The sequence below is a fragment of the Zootoca vivipara genome, chromosome 4 (genome assembly GCF_963506605.1).
Source record: "Zootoca vivipara chromosome 4, rZooViv1.1, whole genome shotgun sequence".
NCBI lineage: Eukaryota > Metazoa > Chordata > Lepidosauria > Squamata > Lacertidae > Zootoca > Zootoca vivipara.
This window is the reverse complement of record NC_083279.1, coordinates 84571443-84596426: the sequence shown is the minus strand read 5'-3', so window position 1 is coordinate 84596426 and position 24984 is coordinate 84571443. Positions and strand designations below refer to the sequence as shown.

At 43.3% G+C, this 24984-nt stretch overlaps 1 protein-coding gene across 1 annotated transcript; it reads right to left on the bottom strand.

Moving 5' to 3' along the window:
• Positions 1–5761: 5761 nt before the first annotated feature.
• ANGPTL5 (angiopoietin like 5) lies at positions 5762–22367 on the bottom strand. Its single transcript, XM_035115571.2, has 8 exons — positions 22194–22367; positions 19712–19859; positions 17969–18072; positions 17118–17211; positions 16329–16429; positions 11544–11664; positions 9284–9469; positions 5762–7710 (listed from the first exon to the last, which is right to left on the bottom strand). The coding sequence occupies exons 1-8, from the start codon at positions 22290–22292 to the stop codon at positions 7400–7402; spliced, it is 1164 nt and encodes a 387-aa protein (XP_034971462.1). The 5' UTR covers positions 22293–22367; the 3' UTR covers positions 5762–7399.
• Between the last annotated feature and the right edge of the window lie 2617 nt (positions 22368–24984).

Sequence of the window (24984 nt, the reverse complement as noted above, 5' to 3'; positions counted from 1 at the left end):
CACTAATAAGAACTTAGGGGTGCAGATCCCTATCCAAAACAACCCAATCTGGGTATATGCAACAGGGATGTTTGGGAAGTCGCAGGGTAACCCCAAAGTTTGCAGCGCTGCAATAAGACCTCAGCTTGCTTGGTAGTTCTGCCAACTTCAGAAGTGCATGGAAGGGCAGCCGGACCAGGAGAGGGGTTTCTCTCTAGCAGCCCCTAAATTGTGAGCTCCCCATACAGGTGTATCTTGCATCGCCATTGTCTAGCTTTTGGTGTGATGCTTGAAGATGCATCTCTACCAGGCATCCCCAAACTGCGGCCCTCCAGATGTGTTGGCCTACAACTCCCATGATCCCTAGCTAAGAGGACCAGTGGTCAGGGATGATGGGAATTGTAGTCCAAAACATCTGGAGGGCCAAAGTTTGGGGATGCCTGATCTCTACCCTGGCAGTTGAGAGTCAAGTTGACCTGTGATCAATTTGCACTTGGTTTCTTTGCTTGGGCTGCCACCTGGTGGCTCATATTATTACAAGCGTTTGGCAAACAACCGGAGAGGGAAGCCACAAACTCTAACTGAGATTTTAAAAGCTTGCTTCTTATATGAGGTGATTAAACCCCCAGATTTAATCCCCAAACCAGGCATGGGAGAAGTTTGCCCTGTTCTCTGGTTTATCTGTTGTAGCTGAGATAGCTATCTGGTGGCAGCTTAAAGCTAACCAGCCTGGAGAGCTCAGTTGGTTAGACTAGCATAGTGCTGTTGACGCCATGGCTGCAGGTTTGATCCCCGTATGGGATAACTGCATATTCCTGCATTGCAGGGGGTTGGACTAGATGATCCTCAGGGTCCCCATCCAACTCTATGATAGATGGAGAAAATTTTGCTGTAACTGGGCAAAACTTACTTTGGCAGCTATGGCACATTGAACTTCAGGCTTAAGACAACATTTAAAATTGCTCAGACATCTTACTTTCTTATTTTTTAAAAAATGCCCAAGACTTTAAAATATTGCCAGCCTTAATGAAAAGGTGAAGAATCTATCCACACGATGTTGGCACAAAAACCCTGCAGATACCATGGGCGTAGGCAGGGGGGCAGTTGCCCCCCCTAGAAGCAAAAGGCTGAGGGGCGCAGCATGGCAGCCCCAGGCTTACACTCCCCACACGCCTCTGGAGCTTCACGCGGGGAGCGGGAGCCTGGGGCCACCTCCTTGGAAGAGCTGAAAGGTGCAGGCCACGTAGCCCCACCCACATTCCCACTGTGGCCCCTCCCCTCCCGTGCCTTGCCCCCCCCCCCATTTTAATCCTGGGTACACCCCTGGCACATACACTACACAAATGAATGAAAGTTTTCTATTCCCCTGCTTTCCCCCCCCATTCTCTCCCCCCACCTCTCTTCTCCCCCAGCATCATGCTGCCTATAACGGGGATGTCTCCCATTGAATGTAACTGATCTGTAGAAAGGACTCAATGAATTGAAAACAGAGGTGTGCTGTGTACTTTTGTACACTGTTATGTACTGAGCTTGGATCCTAGAACAATAGGCAGGTAGGATCCTAGAATGCAGCAACCTGATTGGTCTGCAGGAGCCGCCCAATCCGGCTCCAGGAGGAAGTGAATCATCCTATTACTAGAACAATAGGCAGAAGGCAGCAACCTGATTGGCCTGCAGGAGCAGCCCAATCAGGCTCCAGGAGGGGAGTTGAATCAGCCAATCACGTGGGACCCATTGTGTAAATAATGTGTATATATAGCCAGAGGTTTGGGGGGAAATTCATCCGCTTTCTACTATGAGCTGAAATAAAGAGCATGAAATCAATACTCTACTCCGAGTATATTTCATACACACAGCCTCTTACTGCTGCATGGCTGGAACATGTCCCACTGAACAAAGGTAAGAGTCTCATCCCTTTTGCGTGTAAAGGAATGTGACTCTCTGGCTGAAAAATGTTCTCCCATCCCTGCAGCATAGGTTTGACTAATGCCTCTCTGGTTTTGGAGCAGGAATCTCCCAAGGAAGGATACTTTATCACTCCCTGGTTATATACTGATTCTGGATTTGGGGAGCCAGGGTTGCCAACTTGAATAAAATATGGGGGGAAGTAAGCCCCATTCTGCATAATTGATCACAAGATGCAGTGCACACACACCATTTGAATGGCAATGGCCATCAACTTTACAGAGGGTGGCCCCCTCAAAATATTTTTATGGAGGGGGAGTCAAAGGACTTTGGCCCCTAGGAGTTGGCTCCTATGGGAGGAGCATGTGTTTCTTCTTTTTCTTCCAAAATTAAAATCCACTGTCTAATCATCTCAGGGTCATGGGTTTGAGACCCACACTGGGCAAAAGATTACTGCACCACAGGGGGTTGGACTAGATGACCCACGAGGTTCCTTCCAACTCAACAATTCTATGATCTACAATATCAAGTATCCGCTCCTTAACCTGGTACAGTGCAAATGCACGAACAATTAAGTGTATGTCAATACACTTTACAGGGAGGAATTCATCTAACTCTATTTATAACGCAGATGGGCACAAACACTAGTCCTTTTGAGTACATTTGCAGAGACTGTGCAGCCCAGACAAAAGGGTTTTCGGAGCAAAAAGGAAACTCCTTGGACGAAAAGACTCTGTTCTTTCCAGATGTTTAACACATTGAGTGTCTGCTGCCACGTCGGATGGAGTCTGGCTGTACACTTTCCCACTTGCTGCAGAAACAATTTTTTCCGCTGCTCAGTGACACTAAAAGACATCTTGTATCCGAGACTTTTCACATGCAAAGTTTCCAGTCTAGCATGTGTTAGGACTGAGAAAAGGCACTCAGAGTCGTGAAGGAGGCTGCAGGAATGAAAGATTTTCATTATATTTCATATTTGCAGTCCTTCTGTCGCCCATTACCCACTTCTGATCCTGTGCTCACTCTACTCCAGCTACTGATGCAGGAATATATACTGTATATATATATTTACAAGAAGATACAAATTTTAAACTTTCAAAAATGACTTGTGACCCCCAAATGCAGCCATCCTTCAAAAACTCCACTTCTGAAATCTGACTTTTGTGATGCACATCTCCTAGCAAATCCACAAAAATGTGTATGTTACGGGAAATAGTGTCTAGAACTGAATATATTCCTGCAAATAAAATAGCATTCTACTATGGACATGGGTGGTGCTGTGGTCTAAACCACAGAGCCGAGGGCTTGTCGATAGGAAGGTTGACGGTTCGAATCCCCATGATGGGGTGAGCTCCCGTTGCTCGGTCCCAGCTCCTGCCAACCTAGCAATTCAAAAGCGCGTCAAGCGCAAGTAGATAGATAGGTACCACTCCGGCGGGAAGCTAAACGGCGTTTCTGTGTGCTGCTCTGGTTCGCCAGAAGTGGCTTAGTCATACTGGCCACATGACCCAGAAGCTGTCTGCGGACAAATGCCCGCTCCCTCGGCTTATAGAGCAAGATGAGCACTGCAACCCCAGAGTCGTCCGTGACTGGACCTAATGGTCAGGGGTACCTTTACCTTTACGGACCATTACTTGCAAAATGTGTGTATTGGGGGAGAGGGTCCACAAAAACACTGGTGAGTGTTTTCAAAATAATAATAATCACAAACTGATGTGGAAATGTGGAGAACTGAAATGATTAGAAAGATGAGAAACTGCAACAGGCAGATTTATCTGTTCCTACATCCAGTCATCTTTCTCCTCAGTCTTCCTCTATGCCATGAAAGAAGTGGTAATTTTGATGTGTTTAGTATTTTGACTTCTGTGTGTTTTAAAATACAGTTGTGAATTTTTCTTGGTTTTACTGTTTTATCTTCTTGTAAAACACTTTGAGATGTGTGTGTGTGCGCGTGTGTGTAATCAAGCAGCATATCCATTTCTCCAGCTAAGTCATACTCAGAGTAGAACTAATGATATAAAAGGGCTTAAGTTATGACTAATGTGGGATATTACCCATAGTTCCTGCTAACAATCAAGTGATTGCGTGAGCAAGAAAACAGATCCTGCTCTCCCTAAACAAGAAAGCCAGGATACTCACCACTGTGATGGTAGCAAATTACACTGGTGGCTACACCCATGCTGGTTGTTGGCATCCGTCTGTCTTGAGAGACAATGGAGTGCACCTCTGGGGGTGAAGTCAAACTGCTAGAGAATCACAGCACCTGCGGCTGCAGAGACTGGTACCTTGTAACTGCTGCCTCTTGCATTGTTTTTGCTGCATTGGCAGCACCCAAGTGACCTCTCTGGGGTGCAAGCCTAGTCAGTGTGTATGGAGGGCCTGGGCTGCCCAGACAAAAATAACCTGCTCTCTGCCTTGCTGATGTGGCCCAAAGGAAAGCAGAGCAATACGTTTGGCACCAGCTTGGCTGCAGGAGTTGCCAGAAGGAAGCATACATAGCACCATCCAACTGTCAGGGACTGCACTCTGGAATTGTGTAGGGTTTACTCCTTAGCCTTTTCTTCTCTCAAAGATGTCCAGTGTAACGGATTAGCCCCAGGATGGAAGATTTATTACACACTGGATTAGAAAGAGTTAATCCACCTCCAGCTTAACTGACAGCGCATCTTTAGGAGGTGGGACCGGTTTTGGCAGTTGGAAGAGGAAGAGGGGGAGAGTATGGTGACGAAGAGGGAAGAAGAAGGTTGTGGGGCCAGGATAGTGGTGGTTTAGGTTAGGCTTAGGATAACTTGAAGTTAAAGTCTGACAGAGTTAATGTATAACTGTAACTAAGCTTGTAAACTTATGCATCGTTAAGAAAAGAAAAACCTATGTTCTCAAGAAAATAAAATTCATCTTTTTGTGCCAAAGCGTATCGTCTTGGTTATTCCAGCAGCGTATTAAAACTCACAGAGGTGGAGACTCAGAAAAGAGCAAAACTTACCTAAGGAAAAGGCGATAGTTTGTGTCCCAGAGTCACACAGGAAGGGCAGTATGGTGAAAACCTAGAGTGCTACAAGTTTGCCAGGGTGATATGGCAGACTGATACAGTGGGGATCTGAGTTGAGGGAGTCCCTGTTCTGTAGGCAAGAGGTTTTTCATTCAAATAGCCCCAAGTGTCTGTGAGATCAGGCCACAAAAGCTGGAATTAGACTCTCTTTACTGAGAAGCCCAGAATTGAGGGGTTTATTTTAAGGCGTAAGGAATTGAGTGGGGATTGCTTTACCCCTGTACCCTTTCGTCTCATAATTTATCGGCAACGTCGGCGAGGGGGTTCGTCGCATCCAGCAAGGCAGAGGTTACATATTTTCCCCTGGAGTTTATTCCATAGCCTTTTCTTCTCCAGAAGATATATCCCACAAGGCAGCAGAGGTTGAGGATCAGAGTTTTCCTTCTCCCAGATGGGATACCTTCCCAGGTTGATGAGCCCCATCTGCCCCTCATTTCTCTCTACAGAATGTGCAGAAACTGCCTTCTTGACCATTGGGCTCACTATTGGTCCTGTCTGCTTAATTCACCTGTCTTTGCATGCAGGGGACATCCCTAACTCATGGAGGATTTGGGACCCATCTGCTACCCTCACTTGGTTTAGCTGGCCAGCCAAAGCAGTTTCAGAGGGTGTTTCCACTGTCTCATACTGACAGCTTCTAAGAGCCACAGGTGAGAGCTGTGCGGCAGGGTGGGGACCAAGGGTGGGCAAGCTATCCCTGAAGGAGGTAGTGTTCCCCACCAGAGGTACTACCCCACCATTAACACCCCATACCCACAGAGAAAGTCAGGAAATTTCCCCACAAATTTTTGCTTAAAAGTGGGTTGTGTGACTCAACACTGCCCAGAGAGTGGGGGAAGAGAAGCAACGGGAACATATGCTATATTACTTTATTATTATTATTATTAAGATTTCCACAAAACAGAAGTTTCAAACACAAAAAACCATTAAATTTTTTTAAAGAAAAACATTGGGAACAATGTTAATATTCCTTCCTGCTGGAAAACATTCAATCAAACCACAGCAAGTTGTTTTATACTTCAGAAAATAATGATGTGAAAAGCAAGTCCTATCATTTTGCATAATTATATAAAATAACAGTGTGGCAGCTTAGCACTGTGTATGAATCCTATCAGTGCTCCTAACTTCAATGATATTTTTTAATAAAAAAAACCATCTGTTTTATTCATATATCTTGGGGGTGAAAATCCTAAACAAAGCGTGGTGGGTTAGCACTGTGTATGAACCCTATCAGTGCTCCTAACTTCAATGATATTTTTAAATTTAAAAAACCCATCTGTTTTATTCATATATCTTGGGGGTGAAAATCCTAAACAAAATAGGTGGTACCTTTTGGAAGATAAGAGACATAATTTTATGGATATACGTAAGCAGGTACCTGAGCATTTTAAACAAAGAAATAATATTCATGTGTTGTCAATATTCAGAAAAAGTGTGCCCATTTTAGCCGTATATCTTTGAAAAGTAAGTGCTTCAGAAATCTTTGGGAAGGAAATTTTATGATGCACAATAAAAAATACCCTCAACCACCCTTAAGTGATTCCTTTTTATTTTCTTTCCAGAAGAGAGAAATTGCCTTATTGGTTTCCTTTCCCGGGGCTGAAATTAGCCCCAAAGGGGCCAATTAAAGCACATTTCCTATTATCTGAGTCTATCTAGCACAATGGTAAAACAAGTGTGGTACCAGCAAACAGATTTCTTTTCTGTGAATAAATATGTATGTACCTGATATGCCATCTCAGAAGAAAAGTGGCTTCTTCCCAACTCACACCTCATTCTCCCTGTTGCCTCACTGCCTGGGGAAAACAGGCACATATCACTCTTCAATGGGTAAGATTCCTGGAGTTTTCCCCTTCCAAATCAGATCCCCAAATGCAAGCAGTTAGGTTTGGATATACAAAGAACACAGGAAGCTGCATTATAACCCAGTCAGGGCACTGATCCATGCCGTTCAGTTTTGTTTAAACTTCCTGGCAGAAGCTCTCCAGGGCTTCAGGCACAGAGGCTTTTCCAGCCCCACCTGAGATGGCAAGGATTGAACAGGGGACCTCCTGCATGCAAAGCAGATGCTCTCCTGCTGCCTCCCCCTTTCTTCTAAACCTTTTCCCTTAGGATGACATCCCAGATGTTAAGTTATGTTGACTCATTTTAAAGATAAAGAAGGCTCAATTGGCAACGCCGACCAAGCTGGAATGGATCAATGCTTAAGGCATCGTGATTTGTGAGATGAAAGTGTTAATGCAACAAGCCAATAATGGCATCCAGGTATTTAGTGAAAATATTAGAAATGAAGCTACAACGTAGTGGGATTATAATTATGTTGTGCTGGAAAGTGCTGTTGCAAAGTAAGGTGTGCAAAATGGCTCTAACATGTCTAGAAATGGGTTGCTAAACTAAAACTTTGCATGCTACAGTCTGAAGTGAGCTACCAGACAGCCTAATTTCAGAAAGTCATGCATTGTTCCATTATTTGAAATATGTTCTTCTGATTTTCATTGAAACCGATCTAATTTTGACTGGTTTGTCATTCACTGTCCAGGTTTCCCACCGAATCCCTGTTGCGAGCATCCTCCTTGTGACCCGGTGAACACCATTGAGATTTGCAAGACCGCACTGGCTGAACCACCAGCCTGTTTTCTCACTGAAGTTACTGCAGCTCTTCACAGGCTGCTCCTGGAGAGAGCAAGCTGGATTGCAGCCATCATTGTCCATATCAAATGTACTAAAAGGTAATGAGTTCTGGTTGTCTTGTTTTCTGTATCCCCGAAATGCATCACCTAAATTATAGGAACAAAAAATAGGGGAAAGTAATTAAATGCATCTGAATTAAGCATTTAACAGTGCAGGTCCTGACTAACTTGGGCCCTACATACTTACTAGCTAGTAACCATGTAGGCAGTAATGCTTCTGAATACCAATTGCTAGAAACTGCAGGTGGGCAGAGTGCTGTCGCGCTCAGGTCCTGCTTGCGGGCTTCCCCTAGGCATCTGGTTGGCCACTGTGAGAGCAGGATGCTGGACTAGATGGGCCATTGGCCCATCCAGAACACTCCTGAGTTATGCTTTTACATAAATTGTCATTCTCCTGCCCTTCTTCTCCATGTCACAGATTCAGGCAGAGGATGGGAAACAGTCTCTGCTAATCTATATTACACTTAAATAGACGCAATAGGAAGTGCTTCATTCATGAATTGCTCCTAACAGCAATATCTGGAAGCAGATTTATAGGGCAACTTTCTTTTCTGTGGCCTGTTGAATGATCTAACACTGAGTTTTACTTCTGCTGTGAGCAAAGTATGTGTGATGTCACCGAAAAGCTATTCGTGCCTATGAAACATCTATCTAATACTCTTCTACTGGAGGACTCCCGCAACTTAAGCAGGAACTTCTTCCAAAATTCACACACTACCCTTGTAGTATGAGCTGGCTTTCTGTGGTTAAGTATCAAAATATACACAGCCTGACTTTGACTGCCTTGTCATGTTTGCGCTAGTCTCCCAGCAACACCTATGGCTTCTAGACTGGCAAAAAAACATCATCAGTGGAGACTTTAATGAAGACTTTAAATAAACTCTTCACTTGCCTTGAAATCATTCTGCCTATTAACCAAACGGTGTGTAAAGGTTTTGACTCAGATTATTCTGAAATAGCTGGCCTAATACATTGCCTTACCACCTAGCTCCGTACTATCAGTAAAATCTCAGTTACCTTTTCCTCTAAGAAACAACAAGGTGGCTGAATCCTAGTTTTAGCAACTGCTTGCAACACAGCTTGCCCCAATTCTTGGCCTATATTAGCTTTCCACAACCTGGCACCCTTTAAATGCTAACTCACATCAGCCCCAGCCACGTGGCCAACGATCAGCAGGAATGATGATAGCTGTAGTCCAAAACATCTGGACAACATCAGGTTGGCAAAGGCTGTCCTGCATTATGGAGGCTCACAATTGTGTATATATACACATGTAGTCTTACATTACTAGAAAGACACACAGTAAACTGGGGGGGTGGGGTTGTCTCATGCAATCCCTTCCAGTGTCCCCAGTGCCAATTAAATTATTCCCTTTCTAGATTTACACACCTTCTCTCAGCAAAAGGCTCCCAATGCAGTTCACATAAGCAGCCATAATGTGTAATATGGGAGCTGAGTACCTTGGCCATGACAATGTTGGTGATCTCAGAGCTTGGAAAATGTACCTCTGAAATCATGATACTTGCTCCAGCCAAGACACAGGAGCTCCTGGCAGATGCTCTATAGTTTATTGTCTATATTTGTGGACTTGCCACCCTATTTTCACATTTGCAGAGCCTGTCATTTTAAAGCTAGACCGCTGCTCCCGTCCGAGTCTTACCGGCATTTCCAGAGTAACGTCCTAAATGTATTTTAAAAGAGCACGCTTCATCCTCTAACCAAAAACTGTCATACGATGCGTATGCATACGTGTCATCTTCAGCCTCCAAGCCCACATAAAGCATGAAGCTGGCTGTTTTCTGGTTTGCTATGTGGAAAATATTTCGGAGGCCGAGCCAAAATTCCCCTGTAAACAGAATTAAAACTCTAAAAGAACAGAAGTGAAGATTTATTCCTACACACACACACACACACACACACACACACACACACACACACACACCTTCAATCTGTTTGCTATTAATCCTGAACCAGTTAAAGGAAGCTATGTTAAATTATTGATTTATACCCCGGCTTTTTCCTCTGACACAGACTCAAGGCAGCTTACAGATAAAAATGAGATCCACTAAAAACACAGAAAAAACTATTATTGAAATAATCATTAAAAAACAATTACATATTGATAGAATTAAACTACCTACATAATCAATCTGATCTATTTAGTTTTTCTACCATAACGAAACAATGATCTGAAACTTCACATATAGGTTCAGCTGAATATCAATCTGTTCCCTCAGTCACCCCAGAAGTGGGAAATGCTCAGTACATGCAGTGGGAAATATCAGTGTATTGTGCTTGATATAATAATAATAATAATAATTTATTATTTATACCCCGCCCATCTGGCTGGGTTTCCCCAGCCACTCTGGGCGGCTTCCAACAGAAAAATGAAATAAAATAATATATTAAACATTAAAAGCCTCCCTAAACAGGGCTGCTTTCAGATGTCTTCTAAAAATCTGGTAGCTGTTTTTCTCTTTGACATCTGATGGGAGGGCGTTCCACAGGGCGGGCGCCACCACCAAGAAGGCCCTCTGCCTGGTTCCCTGCAACTTGGCTTCTTGCAACGAGGGAACCACCAGAAGGCCCTCAGTACTGGACCTCAGTGTCCGAGCAGGACGATGGGGGTGGAGACGCTCCTTCAGGTATACTGGACCGAGGCCATTTAGGGCTTTAAAGGTCAGCACCAACACTTTGAACTGTGCTCGGAAACGTACTGGGAGCCAATGTAGATCTTTCAAGACCGGTGTTATGTGGTCTCGGCGGCCACTCCCGGTCACCAGTCTAGCTGCCACATTCTGGATTAGTTGTAGTTTCCGGGTCACCTTCCACTAAATTGTGAACCACCTGAAAAAGTCTCCTGCTACTGTTTTCTGCGGATGCAATAGAGGCGGTGAAGAAAGTCTTCTTCGCCGCCACTACCGCCACTTGGTAGGCTCGACATTGAGCTCTAACCCGTGTCCTTTCAGCTTCAGAATGAGTTATCCGCCACCGGCGCTCTAGCCGTCTCAGTGATTGTTTCATTGCCCTCAGATCTGTGGAAAACCACGGGGCTGTCCGGGCTCCATGCAATCAGAGAGGGCGCTTCAGAGCCAAACAGTCAATAGCCCTGGTTAACTCTACAATCCAGCGGACCACCAGGGAATTGGCTGAAAGGCCATCAACATGGGATAAAGCATCCCCTAACACTCTCTGGAAACCATTTGGATCCATTAAGTGGTGGGGGCAGACCATCCGAATTGGTCCCACCTCCCTGCAGAGGGGAAGGGTCGCGGAGAAGTCCAGTTGCACCAGGTAGTGATCTGACCATGGCACTTCTTTAGTTTCGCTTTTACTTAGTGTCAGATCACCAACATCCATAGAGATAAACACCAGGTCCAAGGCATGTCCGCGGCTATGAGTTGGGCCAGACTTATTCAGGGACAGCCCCATGGAGGCCATGCTTTCCACGAAGTCCCTATAAATCAGGCATCCCCAAACTGCGGCCCTCCAGATGTTTTGGCCTACAACTCCCATGATCCCTAGCTAGCAGGACCAATGGTCAGGGAAGATGGGAATTGTAGTCCAAAACATCTGGAGGGCCAAAGTTTGGGGATGCCTGCTATAAATCGTCGGGGAAGGCTGTCAAAATTCCCTAGAGCTGTAAGCTGATGGGAGGGACAGGCTAGAAAGGTTCCTGTTGTTTTTACTTATGGGGGTCGTCCATGCCCCTGGCCAACCCGATAAGACAAATCTACCTCACAGGGTTGTTGAAAGGATAAAATGGGAAGGGGACAACCATGTGTGTCACCTTGAGCTCCTTGGAGGAAAGGGGAGGTATATATATATTAACAAAAATAAACATGGACACACCAGATCTGTATGTCCCTAGCTGGGCTGGAGTAACTAGAAAAAGGCCCTAACAAAAAACAAATTGCTACCTTCAAGGTCACCAAATCCATTCAAATAGTCAGACCATGTCCTTTGAAATTCAACGAGCCCCTCAGTTCTCTTCTGGATCACTGTCCAGCCTCCTCCTCGAAAATCCATCTCACACAATACCTGAAACATATATAGATAATGGTGGTGAAATCTTTCTGTAAAGAAACTGGCAAATCCACCCCACCCCCCCAGCCAAATTAAGCAAACACTAACATTTGTACACAATATGGATTTCTACAAAAAAAAAATGGCTTTCAGTTTTTCACAGCGAGTTCAGTTATTCTTCTCATTTTCCCTTCCCTGTAAAAAGATCTTGGGAAAAATTCTTGGTAATAATTTGTTGAAGCTAGGTCCAGCAATGTTATCAACACAGGACACCTAAATATATATATATATATAAGAAAGAAAATAGCTTTTCTGAAGCTTGCAGGGATTGCACCTTTGGCATGCATACCTGGGGCTTGGAGTCAAATTATTAGTCAATGAGTGTATAGATTCAAAACTAATTTATTTCTTTTTTTAGGTGTCCTCTGTCGATAACATTGCTATAGTTATATATAAACGGAGCAAGGGTATTTTAAGAGTGTGAGAGAGAAAGAGAAAGAGAGAGACATGTTTGGACCAAAGCCAGCCCTCTCCCAAACAGCTTAGCGGGTGAATATCAGCTTTTGCAAAGGTGCACGGTCCTGATAATTAGACCAACCAGAAATGAGGGACATACTGTGGCACCCATTTGTGCATGCTGTTTCCAATTGAATTAGGTGTGCTTTCCATGTGAATGGCCTCTAGCAGGCAACTGTTTTTCTTTCAAGAGTGAGCCACCAGACTTTTCTGCACCTCTCCCTTCTCTGTTCTGAAGTGTCTTCATCTGGCCCCCTCCGAAATTCAAAATCCTAATTTTATTTTCAGTTTTAACCTCCTCCTTAGTTGCTACACATCCTATAACCATGTTTTTCCATTAGTTCTTGATCTCTGGCCAGTGTCATAAGCAAACATTTTTACTTATTTGATGACTTCAACTTCTGTAGACATTGGCAGTCATTCCTAAACACTGGAAAGGTTTTTTTTTTAAAGGAAATATGGAAGTTAATTATCTTAGTTATTTCAAAAGTATCCTCCAGTGCATGCTGAACTATTTCATGATTTATATATTTAACTCCTGCAAGCACAAAATTGAAGGATTATATATATATATATATATATATATATATATATATATATATATATATATATACACCATGGGAATGATACTGTCAATGTTAAGCATTTTCTTTCCAGGCCGCAATGTTAGACTGAATCGGGAGTGAGGAACCAAGCCTGGGGGGCAGATGTGGGACTCCTCTTAGACTAAACCCTCTCCTTACCCACACCCACTCTTCCCAGGCCGTGCACTTTATCATCTCTGTTCACACCCTCCTTGTATGTTTTTCCTGGCTGTAATGAGTCCTTGTAGTCCAATACTGCCTCTTGCTTCCCTGGATGGAAGATAAAGAGGTGTGTGTGTATATATATGTGTGTGTAAAACTAGTCTACTGTGCCAAAGTAAAATTGACATTTGTCACTCTGTCCACTTTTGCTTCTTGAGTGCAACACGCCTACAAAGTTGGAAGGGAGTAAGACTGGTTTGACAACCTGTCGCTCACTCATGTCCTTACTACATGGCAAAGCAAGGGGTGTGGGGGTGAGCTCCCCACTTCTCCCCACCTTGCTTGCTTCCAGGACACCCACAATGGCAAAATCACCAACATCAGGGCACCATAATTTGCCCTATGATGCAGTTGTGAGAGGAGAACTCTGCCCCCCCCCGACAGCTCCTAGAGCAGGCATCCCCAAACTGCAGCCCTCCAGATGTTTTGGCCTACAACTCCCATGATCCCTAGCTAACAGGATCAGTGGTCGGGGAAGATGGGAATTGTAGTCCAAAAGATCTGGAGGGCCGAAGTTTGGGGATACCTGTCCTAGAGGACTATCTTACTACAGAGGTACCTCGGGTTAAGAACTTAATTCGTTCCGGAGGTCAGTTCTTAACCTAAAACTGTTCTTAACCTGAGGTACCACTTTAGCTAATGGGGCCTCCTGCTGCTGCCGCTGCGCCACCACTGCGCAATTTCTGTTCTCATCCTGAAGCAAAGTTCTTAACCCGAGGTACTATTTCTGGGTTAGCGGAGTCTGTAACCTGAAGTGTCTGTAACCCGAGGTACCACTATATCTGCTTCAAAAAGCTTTAGATTGGTTGTGACTAGGGATGGAGGAGAAATTTGATTCAGTATGCATTTAAACCCAAATTTACCAAATTTGCACTTTCTGAAATAATATGTGAATCAAAACACAGCTATCATTCAAAATTTGCACTTATCCAAATTTTGCAATTCAGCCAAGCAATGTGAACAAAAAATATATAAGGATATTTTAACTATAGTGTGCATTTGATTGACATCCTATGCTCTTTTAAAATGAGGGTTGGGGGGGTTATTTGGTTGTTGTTTTTATTTTGATTATTTATTTTGTGGTTTTATATTTTTATTTTATTCCGTGAACCACCCTGAGACCTCTGGGTATAGGGCAGTACTGTATATAAATTCAATAAATAATAGAATATCACTGAAAATAACATACTAAAATACATTGCTTGCAAAAATGTGTACATTAGTCAAAACTGAATATAAATATTAGGAGAAATTCACACTAAAAAGCTGAATTTAAGATTGGAAAAATGAGAAACTGAGAGAACCAGAATTGACAGAACCTTCCATCCCTGATTGTGACACTGCCACTACAATTACCAAGGGAAAGAGACCACCCCTGTTCTTGTGGCAGGACTTTCTTTCCAACCTGCCCTTTATAGGCCAAGGTTTATACCAATGAGAGGTTAGCTAGAGTTTCTGTAAAGAGATCTTTTAAAAGTTCAGTTAATTGTGAGTTCTGAATAATAGTTGTAACTCTGCAAGTACTCTTTAGCCTGTAAACACTTGCCCAGCTTTTATTCCTTGTGTTCTTGCTACACAGTCCTCCGATTAAAGATCTGGAGTACACAATCAAAAGCACATTTTCTTAAGTGTTTATTAGGCACACAAGGCTGATCTGGCAAAAGCAACAATCCCAAAACTGATCCCAAGATCAGTTTGGCAAGTCAGTTCAGATCTCTGGAACAGTATTCTGTACACTGCTATGACTGCATTCTTGGTTTTCAAAATCATAGTGCAGCTAAGAAGCAAAGAACCATGTTAAACCCTTTTTTCTCTCTCCCTTCGGGGTTGAGGAGAAATTCGATTCTGTTAATTCACACTTTCCAAAACGCTATGAGAAGTGAAACACGGTTATCCTACAAAATCTGCACTTCTTAGAATTTTGCAATGCAGTTCTCCTGCCAAGCAATACAGTATGTACAAAAAAATCATGTGCATATAAATGCATATATAAGTGAAAACAAAATACAAAAACACATATTAAGGGAAATTGCTTTGCAAAAATGTGGTATTAGACAAAGCTGCAGAAAAAATGTGTGTATTAGGCAAAGCTGCAAATAAAATGTGTATATCAGCAGAAATACACACTAAAATGCTGATGAATTTCCATGAGAACTTTTTTCGGGGGAGGGGGATTAAAAAACTGATGGGGAAATGTGGAGAAGCAAATTTGAGAATGGAAAAATGAGAACCCGAAACTGACATGTTTATCCATCCTGGGGGTGTTAATGCAGCCTTGGCAGCCACTTTGTCTTTACTGTTAAAGTGTCATATAAAAAATATGTCACATTGGTATTTTTTATTTTTCTTGTCGACTACACAAAAGGAGAGAGAGAGCTTCGCACTATGACAAATGCGTGTTCTGTCTTGCTGGCATTTGTAAATGAATTCAGTGTTTTCTTACAAGCATCACTAGTATTTCATTTACTGTTATTCTTCAATTCAGTGAAAGATCAGCAAGCTTATATCAAACACAGTTAAATAATTAAGCCCCCTCAATTTCATAGAGACTAGATTAACAATGCATTTCTTGCTCACACAAGCAGACCTAGTCTTCCCCAATATATATTTGTGTGGGCAAATGAGATACGGTCATACAGTAAAAGGCTGGAGTTCTGTGGCAGAACACCTTTTGCATGCAAAGTTCAATCCTGCACATCTCCAGGAAGGACTTGGAAAGACTCCTGTCTGAAACCCTGCAGAACCAATACCAACTGGGTAGTCACTCAGGACTAAACTACGGTACATGGACCAATGATTCAGTATAAGTCAGTTCTCTGTGAGTGAACATCAGAGGAAGTCAAAGATTGCTCCTTGGGGTAAAAAGGTAAAGGTACCCCTAGCCGTTACGTCCAGTTGCGGGCGACTCTGGGGTTGGGCACTCATCTTGCTCTATAGGCCAAGGGAGCTGGCATTTGTCTGCAGACAGCTTCTGGGTGATGTGGCCAACATGACTAAGCCACTTCTGGCAAACCAGAGCAGTGCACAGAAATGCCGTTTACCAGGAGTAGTACCTATTTATCTACTTGCACGTCACATGCTTTTGAACTGCTAGGTGGGCAGGAGCTGGGACCGAACAACAGGAGCTCACCCCCGTCGCGGGGATTTGAACTGCCGACCTTCCGACTCCTCTAAGTTACAGTACATCCAGTTGAACAAACTGACCCCTCATATCAGATTTAAAATATTGGCACTTGGCAGCGGCTTGGAAAGTGTTAAAACCACTGCTAAAGCGAAAGGGAATGCTTTAATGCAGCCATAAGAAGAAGGGGGAAACAACAATCTAAGCAAACAGTAAAAATGAAAAATCTGTATTACCTCAAAGGGATAACTTGATCCTTCTGGATGGATTATGTAGAGACCACTTGGAGTTTTTGTAACAGAGCCAATGGTATCTTTAATATCGCTGCAATCCAAACCTGGCAGACAACATTACCAGAGGAAGTTCAGGTTCAGCTTTGTAAAAAGGAAACAGAGTTAACTTTTTCTCTGACAATCACTTTCCCCCTGAACTGCCTCCCCCTGGCTTTGACTCTCTGCCAAGGTTTCGGACCCATGTGAATATAAACAAGAACATGGAACGCGGGCTTCTAGGCAAAGTGACTGGTAGGTAAAGGTTAAGCATGCACACACATACACACATTAGTTGCACCTGACTGCAGCGCAACATGTCTTTTGACCCATAGATTATTGTACCATTCCAAAGAATTAGTTTACCCACATCTGAGCATAATGTAGCTGTTAATCCGCATTTCCCTATTTGCATTAGACTTGAGTAGTCCACATTGGCATGTATTTGTATACAAGGAGCAACTTCTGTCTTTCCCCTTCATATCCAATCAAATGGGTGACAAAGAAAAAATAATTTATTACTTCTTATTCATTATTATTATTACTAGTATTAATTCATAAAATTTATATACAGTTTATTTTTTCCAAAAAGAATACAACAATGAAATGATCAATAAACACTTTTGGTTTTGCAAAATCAGTAATGGCAAACCACTCCCCCACCCCCAATCTTTCTTAGTTGTACCACTGCCTTACCAGGAGGGGTTACAGAGAAAGAAGAGAAATGGGAAAAGTCAGGAAGCAAAAAGCATTTACCATGAGACTGAACAGCTCGATGAGGAAATACATCAATTGGTTTTCTAGATAGTTCTGTGTTTAAAAGCATAACCCGACTCATCAGTTCATTGACCTGTGTGATCATAAGAAAAACCTTAAACCATTCTGAATGTTCAGGGGAGCCCAGCATTGCCTTCTTTTCTTTTCCTCATAACCTTGAAACAAACATTAACATGGGATGTAATTCAGCCCAAATTAGTTACTTCTACAATCCCAAGAAAATTACTAAATGGGGCTTAATTCTGAGTAAATATACTGAATATACTGAGTAAATATACTGTAAATATACAACTGGTGGCACACCCCATTGATTTTGGTCAATTAAGCAAGTTTTATGTAGAGCAATCCTAAGAAAAACTTCTCAGAAGGAAGTAACACTGAGCTCAGCAGGAGTTAGAAATTAAGCTGAGGACAATAGCCTAAGTATCTCCTAGTAAAACCAATACGACTGAAGAATGCTTAATTTTGGCTAGCTCATACACATGGTTTATAATTCAAATTTTTAAGAATACAGCTGCCATTTTCCACCTATTCACTGACTCATGCAGAATAAATCTGAGGAGGGCCCTACATAAAAAGCTAACAGTATATTTGTTGACCTTAATGGCTCCCTCATATCTAATGTGTTTGTGGCACTGTAAGAAATCAGTAGTTTCTTCCCAATGCAGAAAATAACCAATTACTTGCTGCTGCAAGACAAACTGTTTTTAGGAAATGAGCTCACTATGTTTGCAAACTGGATTTTGACATTTAGTTCAGCTGAATTAAGATCATTCAGTAGAATTAGTCCTGTACAGAAAGAAATGCTTTCTGCAAATAATAACTTATACCTGATTGGAAAGATAATCAAGAGAAGACTGGTGATCATCCATCATGTTCCGTATCATCTTCTTGGTACTTCTTGCATATTCAACTAGAGAATTCTGCAAGTTCCCTTTAAGCAAACAGACCGTCAGTCATTAAAAAAGTTACTGAAAGAATGCAATGACACATAACAGAGCTTTCTTCAGCAATTAGCGTTGTGTGGTAATATTTCAAGCAGGGTAAAAGCCTGACTACATGTGATGCTAACAATTGTGATGCTGTGTGATTAGCTATCAGGTTATTGGTTTCTTTTTAATTAAATGCCAGGCACAGGGGACAAACAGCAATCAGCACTGCAGTGCTGGGGCAGGTTTAAACCTTCCCTCCCCAGCTGTGGACTTCCTAAAACTCACTGCCATAGTAGTTAACAGTAGGTTGTAACATCAATGGGAACTTTCCTCTTTCTGATGATAATGGTGGCATGAGGACATTTACTGAGATCATAGCTGGGGAGAGAAACAGCAAACCACCTCTCCTTGCACACTGTGAAGTTGAAAACAATCTCTGCTTCTCCATGTTTGTTTCTTTGTTTTCTAAGCCAACATGATTACTCTGCCCTTTGTTAGCGTCACACACAGTTAGGCCCTAGATCGGCTTCTTTGTAAAAGTGGGATTTGGATTATTTGTGGGTTTGAATCAAATTGCTTAGTGTCTTAAGGTGCTGGGGGTGGCACATCGGAGACAATGATACCTCAGTCCCTTAGCAGGGCTAAGAACAGGCACCCCCAAACTCCGGCCCTCCAGATGTTTTGGACTACAATTCCCATCTTCCCTAACCACTGGACCTGTTACCTAGGGATCATGGGAGTTGTAGGCCAAAACATCTGGAGGGCCGCAGTTTGGGGATGCCTGGCTAAGAAAGTCATCTGTCAGGATAACCTGAAGAACTACTGTCAGTCAGAGCAGACAGGACTGAGCTGGGTGGATCAACAACTGGAATAAGGCAAGTTTTGCATGTTCATACCACTTAACATCAATGTCTGCATTTGTAGATGCAGAAAATTCCTGAAACAAACTATAGTTGCAGCAGGAAATGAAGTATTTAGATTATGAATGTGGAAGGGTTCAGCCTACTACGTTTAGAACTGTTTCACCCTGTGCTCATCGAACCCCACTGAGCTTTAGATCAGGCATCCCCAAACTGCGGCCCTCCCTCCAGATGTTTGGGCCTACAACTCCCATGATCCCTAGCTAACAGGTCCAGTGGTTGGGGAAGATGGGAATTGTAGTCCAAAACTACAAAGAGGGCCAGAGTTTGATCTGCACTAGCTGCCTATTGATAACCAAATCAAGTTCTGGGTTTTGCTACTGATATTTAAATCCTAAACAACTTGGGATCAGGATACCTAGCAGTCTCAGTATGGACCAAGGCAATCGTTAAGAACAGGCATAGGCAAACTCGGCCCTACAAATGTTTTGGGACTACAACTCCCATCATCCCTAGCTAACAGGACCAGTGCTCAGGGATGATGGGAGTTGTAGTCCCAAAACATCTGGAGGGCCGAGTTTAAGGATGCCTGGTTAAGCATTTTAATTGCATTTATGTAAATTTCTTAATATAGTAAAAATAGGTAAGTATATTTATGTTTAATAAATAACCTTAACATACTGTGAGTGAAATACAAATAAGTTCAATATTGTATCATATCCAAAGTTAGCTTGCAACAGTTAATGAAAGGAAAGAGTTTCTAAAATACAAATGTACATACTACACATGTAATGTTTTTCTTCTCTTAACACTTTAGCTTGAAAATCACAGGGCACGTGGCATTTTTTCTTCTCCTGTGGATTTTCTGAAGATTTATTTTTTGTTCCTGGACTGGCTGTCTCTTCCACAGTGGTTGTGGTGAAAGTACCCTGGAATACCAAACAGAAGGGGGAAAAGATCTGTACAGAATGTAGATAAAACAGGCTCTTGATTATCAAAAATTTTAAAAGATGGCAAATGTTTTCATCTCAGAATAAGATGGTTCAGAAGATCTGAAATCTAGGCTGTTAGGTGAGGAAACACAGAGGAGCACATGGTGCCAAAAAGCTGCACTGGCTGCCAGTGTTACCAAGCCAAATTCAGGATGATATATACTGACTAAAGTACTGTCACATTTATGCTTATTTAATATGTGATCAGCTTAGAAAAGAGCCAGCAAATCTCTGCAGCAGTTATATAATTGGGTATTACCCAGTTTGACCCAGGTGATTTCCAGGAATATGTAGCTCAACCACAGAGCACAAGGCATAATACAGTGCCCCTTGACGAAGTAAAAAAGGGGGCTTTTTCCTCCTCACTGAATGATGAGAAAAACCACAACCAACCCTCAGATGTTGAATTAAGGGTACAGAGCTTAAAAGCACAGGGTGTGACTTTTCAGTCAGGGCTGTATGGCCAGTACCTTCCAGTTTACAAATTAAATGCTGGTGTTTTAATGCTCCCATTTTAGCATAAAAATGAGAAGTAAAGAGAAAGGTTTTAAAAATGGAAATATTGAACTGTTGAACTTCCTGAAGCAAGGAAGAAAATGCCATTGGCTTTCCAAATATTTCCTTCAAATTCCTCTCCTTCCCCATATAAAGAAATATTCTGTTAGCACAGCTCATAGTTTTGATTAGATTGCATTCTTTGTGGCTCTCCTACAGCCCCAACAAAATATACTTATTTTTTGCTTTAAGGCCACAATCCTAAACTCTCTAGGAGTAAGCTCCATTGAACATAGTGGGACTTGCTTGTGAATAAACATGTGAGTGGGACTTGCTTGTGAATAAACATATGACTAAGCATACAGTATTTGTTTGACTTTTTCTATACACACAGAAACATAGAGAACCTATAAAGTTGCCTTATACTGACCTGGAAGCTGTACGCCGGCTCCCGCGGCCAATAATGCGAGATGAGCGCGCAACCCCAGAGTCGGTCACGACTGGACCTAATGGTCAGGGGTCCCTTTACCTTTACCTTTATACTGAGTTAGCCCATTGTTCTACATAGCTTAGTATTGTCTACACCAGGCATCCCCAAACGGCGGCCCTCCAAATGTTTTGGCCTACAACTCCCATGATCCCTAGCTAACAGTGGTTGGGGAAGATGGGAATTGTAGTCCAAAACATCTGGAGGGCCGAAGTTTGGGGTTGCCCGGTCTACACAGTGGCTATCAGCAGCTCTCCAGAATTTGAGGCTTGGTTTTCCCCCTCAGTGCTCCCTAGAGGTGACAGGGACCTTTTGAGACCTTTTGCATACAAGGTATGAACAAACTGAGCTACAGCTGTTTCCCACAGTATCTTCCCTTTCTGGCAGGAGCAACATCATAATACTAAAGCAATTACTAAGGGCATAGAACTGTAAGCAGCCAACTATGCAGATTTTAAACAGAGTGTTAAGTAATTAGAGAACTGAGGTGAGAATGATTCTCAAGAAATTGCCTTACTATGCAATCCTATTATACATGTATATTGAGAAGTAATTCACATTAAGTGAAATGGGGCTTACTCCCAGGTAAGTGGGTACAGTATAAGATTTTAGCATCAATTATAAACTGACCCTCAACAAAATAGCAATAACATAACCAGATGTTGGTTAAGTAACCTAGAGCTTTAGGGTTCTCTCTCTCTCTCTCTCTCTCTCTCTCTCTCTCTCTCTCTCTCTCTCTCTCTCTCTCTCTCTCTCTCACACACACACACACACACACACACGGCCAGGAACATTATAACACTGAAATGTAATCCTCCCTTAAAAATGTTTTTCAAAACTTTCTACACAAACCCATTGAGAACCTCTAGATGTATTGCAGTAAAGGATCAGAATGCCCTGTGACACAAGTAAAATAAAAACAAATGATGTTATTTTGTATTTACACTAGTGTATGTGTGTTTAGAAGATGATCCAAAAATTGCAAAGACTACTGTTTGTGAAGAGGTATGCCTCTAAGTTCAACTTTTATTAATGACCTGATAAAAAGCCATGCCTTCACAGATGTTAATGTCAAAACTCTCAGTAACTTTAGTAAAAACTTCAGTCTATCTTTTCAACTAGGCAAGCAACTGCATTTGCTATGTTAGTTGCATTAATATAGCTTCAGCAGGGTCTTTTCAACAGAAACACAACTGCTCTCTATAGACACACAATAGCCCTCTGAAGCAAAAACATGTTGAACGCAGGATTTCCTTAATCTTATCAAGGCAATACATTGTAAACCTTACCATTGCAGAACATGGCTTGACATTACCAAACACAGTATCAGCCCCAATGAAAAATATGATATTTAGGAAGATCAGTGAGGATGCACTGAGATGGATCATCTCTGAGTTGAAGAAATGAAAAGGTTTCGAAGAATTTCAAACTGCCTTGGAAAAGCCTGTCCACTAACTGATGAAGTCTTGAGTTAAGAATTCAGGAATGTGTACAGCATAAACATTAGCCAGAAAGCCAACCCTTTTATGCCCGGACTTCAGAAAACTTACACAAAATTTTATGTAACCCCTGTCTGCTTTAATCCCCGAAGCAATTGTAAATCATAAAATCATTTGATCCTAAAAGCAAATATTGCTGACATAAAGCAGTTGCTACTTAATTAAGATCTGAAAATAACTGTTCTGGGAAGGTTGGATCAGTGCCAATGTTCTGCAGGATGAAGTTGCAAGGCTCCTTTTTTTATATGGCTTGCCAGTGTCATCAGATCTTTGCCCAGGCCATAGCATCTAGCCACCTGGAGCAGACCACATTGAAAGGTGTTTCTGGAGACCCCCATCCCCAAAACAGCTTGCCAGAAAGCCCACACTCCCCCTCCACCATTCCTCTCTTCATCTCTTCTTCTTCACGCTATCTGAAGTGCTACGGATCTCCCTCCCCTCTACCTTCTCTACGTTCCATCTTCGTACATGCTCAGGTCTTCCTCTTTCCCTTTCTCCACGCTGTTTCAAGAAGTGTAGAGAGAAAGAGAAGCCTGCCAGGGAAAATTCAGCCCACAGGATGCCAGCTACCAATCCCTGTTATTGGGGAGAAAACAGTACAAAATCCTAACTACTGATTTCAGACTCTGACCATCTGGAAATAATATACAGATCAGCTTACAGTAACTCACAGGAACAAAAAAACACCACTGACCTCAATAAGAAATGGCTTAGGTCCATGGTACCTCAGAGCAGCCTTCACCAACCTGATGCCCCCCCCCCAGATGTCTTGGGACTGCAGCGCCCATCAGCCAGCACTAGCACTCATGCTGGCTGGGGCTGATGGGAGTTGTAGTCCCAAACTTCTGGAGGGCTCCAGGCTGATGAAGGCTGCCTTAACGGAGCACTTCTGTATATCAGAGGCTCAATGAGGGTGGGGACGTCTTGCCCACCCACAGTCACACCTGAGAGCCAGTGTATCACAGTGGTTAGTCTTGCACTAAGACCTGGGAGAGACCAGGGTTCAAATCCCCACTCCTCCATGGCGCTCACTGGGTGCAGGGCCGGCCCTAAGGCAAGGCTGGGTGGTGCAATGCACCAGGGCGCCGCGCCGCCAGGGGGCGCCGCGCCCGCCAGACAGCCCGGCCGCCTTCCCCCTCCCCCTGCTCCTTGCCTCCCTCTCTCCCACCCGCCACGGGTTTGAGCCCCGGCCTCAGCCTGGCGGGTCGGGGGCATGAGGAGGACAAGAGGCCAGGGGCGGCGTGGCACCGCCGCCCCCGGCAGAGGCCTCCGCGCAGGGGGAGGCAGCGCTGGCGCCCCAGAGGACAACCAGGCAGCCCAGTCCACCCGCTGCGGCGCCACTGAGCCCGGCCCACCCTCAGCGCACGGCCTGCCCATGCCATGTTCCTCCTCTGCGTCCGCGGTGAGTTGGGGCGCCGGCAGAGCGACCTTTGCGCCACGGCGCTCGATGTGGTTAAGATGGGACTGACTGGGTGAACCTTGGGCCAGTCGCTGCCTCCCTGCGTAACCACCTAACAGGGTTGCTGTGGGGGTTAAATGAGCAGGGAGAACAATAGAATTGAAAGGACCGCAAGCCTAACCCCCTCCAAGGCAGGAATCTCAGCAAACAACTGCCCCTTTTTGTTTAGGCAGGTTTTTGCCTTACTGAGTTGGAGACTATTACTATATTAACCCTCCCCCCCCGACTCCTTTTGGTAATATCGTATTTCTGGAATACGTATTACAGTGAGTTGTTTCGTCTTGCGAAAATTTCATCTTGCGAAGCACGGTTTCCCATAGGAATGCATTGAAATTTAATTAATGCGTTCACGGCCATAGAAAAATTCGTCTTGCGAGTCACCAAAAAAATCCTGAATCCCTTTCGTCTTGCGAGTTTTTCGTTGCGCAAGGCATTCATCTTGCGAGGTACCACTGTATTGTACCTTGCAGGTTTTCAGAGTTTTGTAGAGTTGGAAGGGACCCCTGAGGGTCATCTAGTCCAACGCACAGATAGCCTGCCCTAGAATACTAGAAGGGCGGTACGTATAAATGGTGGCATAGCCAAGAAAATCAAGAAAAATACTTAACTGAGGTTCTGCCCCCCCTTAACATGAAGCCTGCCCCTCCCCAACATAAATCCTGGTTATGCCCATGCATATAAATGTGGAAATGATATATGTGTATTTATTTTTTACACACACAGAAAAAAAAGAAGGGCAGCGGCCAGTCAAGCCTTACTTGATTTATTTTTTAACATTTTTCCACAGCTAGCTGATTGATTGATTGATTGATTGCATTTATTTATCCCTCCCTTTTCTAAGGAGCACAAGGTTTTCTCTCCGTTCTTTGAATCCCCACAGCAACCCTATATATCAGGCTAACCTTACCAATGACAAACTTAGTTGGTCTCTAAGGTGCTACTGGAAGGATTATTATCATTATTTTTTGCCTCACCTGAGGTGTTTAGGCTCGTTGCTTTTTTTTCTGAGGGGACACAAGGGGACACATACCCCTAAACATATTGTGAATCTTTGTATTTTTGTCCATTTACTGTATTTATTTTTCCCGATTTGAACTGTAAAACGGTGGTTTTCTTGAGTCA